Below are 2,707 nucleotides of genomic sequence, written 5' to 3' on the forward strand. Positions count from 1 at the left end.
ACCCCTCCTTCTCCTCCCAGTCCTGCCCCTTCTTCCACATCTCTCCTCTGCACAAGGGCAGCAGAGCCCCTCACCGAGGGCTGCCAAGGGCAGATGGGCACGGGCAGGGCAGGGCAGGCTGCCAGCACCAGTCCTTTGACCACGGTGACAGAGACTCACTGAGCTCTGGACTTGATCTTACAATTTCTCACCAAAGAATCACTGCCTACAAAGGCAGCTCCACCAGATGCCTTCAAGAAAAGCAATACCACTGTGCTTTATGCTTTAATCTCGTGTAATGTTAGAAATTTGTAAGACTAAACCATTCCTCATAGAGAACCCTGTTTCTCTTCCTCCCTTTTTAGTAATTCAAAGCTGAAGACCCTTCTGGCAATTGGAGGATGGAACTTCGGGACAGCCAAGTAAGTTCAAACCATCTCCTTCCCACAACAACATCCTGAAAAGAGAGGGAGAGAGGAGAAAGAGGCACCAACCAAACCCAACTCTGTCCTGCTCTGCTTCCCTAGGTTCTCCACAATGGTTTCCACTCCCCAGAACCGCCAGACCTTCATCAAGTCTGTCATCAAGTTCCTGCGCCAGTATCAGTTTGATGGGCTCGACTTTGACTGGGAATACCCTGGGTCCAGGGGCAGCCCAGCCCAGGACAAGGGTCTCTTCACTGTCCTCATTAAGGTAGGTTGAAAAAAAGATTTTGGTCAAGCCCTCTGCTCTGCACAGCTCTGGCTGTGAAGCCTCAGCCCAGAAGGTCCACGCTGAGACTGTTCCTTGTCATCCCTCAGGAAATGTTGGCAGCCTTTGAGGGGGAAGCCAAACAGGTCAACAAGCCCCGTCTCATGGTCACTGCTGCTGTTGCTGCAGGACTTTCCACCATTCAGGCTGGCTACGAGAATTGGAAAGTGAGTAGCAACCCTACAGGTATCCAATAGCTTTCTGAAGGGAAACTGCCCTTATCTGCAGAAACCAACCTCACAGCACGTGGGGTCTCTGCTCTTCTGTGTAAGGCAAGAACGTTGAGAGTGGTGCTTGTTTGGTGGGGAAGGGGACACTTCAGAAAGCAAAGGGTGACAACAGGCTGCTCAAAGTCAGGGGGGAACACGTCTTTGTTCCCAGAGTACCAGCACTCTTCCCACTCTTCCTTCATCTCTGCTTCCAGTGGGGACACAACCAGGGATGTGGTGGGTTTAATGGCCAGCACTGAATGGACTGCCAGGTCTGTGTGACTGAGCAGGCCAGGAGACAGACACACACAATGTTCTCTGCAGGTACCTGGACTACATCCACGTGATGACTTATGACTTCCACGGCTCCTGGGACAGAACCACTGGGGAGAACAGCCCCCTGTACAAAGGTCCAGCTGACACTGGTGACCTTGTCTACTTCAACGTCGTAAGTGGACATCCAAGATAGTGTTTAAGATGATCACCATGACACCAGTGATCTACAGCTTAAGGAGACATTCTCCTGCCTACAGTTCCTGGCACAGTCTTGACCTCTGGTGATTTTTTTGCAGGATTATGCTATGAACTACTGGAAGAGCAATGGTGCCCCTGCTGAGAAGCTGCTTGTTGGATTCCCAACCTATGGACACAACTTCATCCTCCAAAACCCATCTGACACTGCTGTTGGGGCACCTGCAACAGGACCTGGGCCAGCTGGACCTTACACAAGGCAGGCTGGATTCTTGGCTTACTATGAGGTACATGTGCTCCTACACACCTTGGCCACCAAGAACACAAACACCCTTCAAACTACCCAGCAAGGAAATACTAACCCATGGCCCACTCCAATATTCCAACTGCCCTCTTTTGTAGGACACTTGGTAACTTCTCCCTCTCTCCCCTTCTTTCCTAGATCTGCACATTCCTGGACTCTGGAGCCACTGAGGCTTGGGATGAACCCCAGGATGTGCCCTATGCCTACAAGGGCAATGAATGGGTTGGCTATGACAACATCAAGAGCTTCAACATCAAGGTAGGGTGGGATGTGTGCCTGTGCTAATAACCAATCATGAGACAGGAGCCCTTCTGCAGCAGCAGGTCCCAGGACTAATTGGGATTTCTCTCTTGGCACTGAACAGGTTGACTGGCTGAAGAAGAACAACTTTGGAGGTGCTATGGTTTGGTCCCTTGACATGGATGACTTCACTGGAACTTTCTGCAAGGAAGGCAAATATCCCCTGATCTCCACTCTGAAGAAAGGCCTTGGTCTGGATAGTGGTGGTGAGTACCTGGAGTAGCTGCTGCTTCTTGAAGGTGTCTCCCTAGCTCACTGCTCATGCAGAGCTTCAGAGACCTAAGGACATTTCTCTCTGGAGTTTTGGGGGATGAAGCCTTTCTGTGGAAGCCACAACTAGAGACTGCCCTGGAAAGATCCCTTCACTCTCTATCCTCCAGGATAAAAGAGGGAAATTGTACCTCAGACCTGGGTCCTGATGGTTGAAGGCCTACTGTGAGCCAGGCCAGATTTTGGGGGACACTCTTTAATAGTTGACCCCACCACTGAAGGGCCTATGGAGGGAGGGGAGGGCGGAGAGACTGTTGACCCCAAAATCACCCTTTCCTTCTCTGATTTCAGACTGCGTGCCACCAGCTCAGCCCAATCCTCCAGTCACTGAAGCTCCAGGCCAGGGAGGTGGCAGTGGGGGCTCTGGTGGCAATCCTGGTGGCTCTGGTGGGAGTGGCTTCTGTGCTGACAAGGCCAACGGCCT

The 2,707-nt window shown here is 51.8% G+C and overlaps 1 protein-coding gene across 1 annotated transcript; it reads left to right on the forward strand.

Annotated features, from left to right (window-relative positions):
- Positions 1 to 351: 351 nt before the first annotated feature.
- Positions 352 to 2,702, forward strand: LOC103777480 (acidic mammalian chitinase-like; the record flags this gene model as incomplete). The annotated part of the gene is made up of 8 exons (XM_008945035.1): positions 352 to 401; positions 507 to 672; positions 780 to 888; positions 1,247 to 1,386; positions 1,511 to 1,696; positions 1,852 to 1,971; positions 2,078 to 2,219; positions 2,575 to 2,702. Coding segments are annotated over exons 2-8 (981 nt in total), but the record flags the coding sequence as incomplete, so codon positions are not given.
- Positions 2,703 to 2,707: the final 5 nt, after the last annotated feature.

The sequence above is a fragment of the Merops nubicus genome, unplaced genomic scaffold (assembly GCF_000691845.1).
Source record: "Merops nubicus isolate BGI_N331 unplaced genomic scaffold, ASM69184v1 scaffold408, whole genome shotgun sequence".
Taxonomy (NCBI): domain Eukaryota; kingdom Metazoa; phylum Chordata; class Aves; order Coraciiformes; family Meropidae; genus Merops; species Merops nubicus.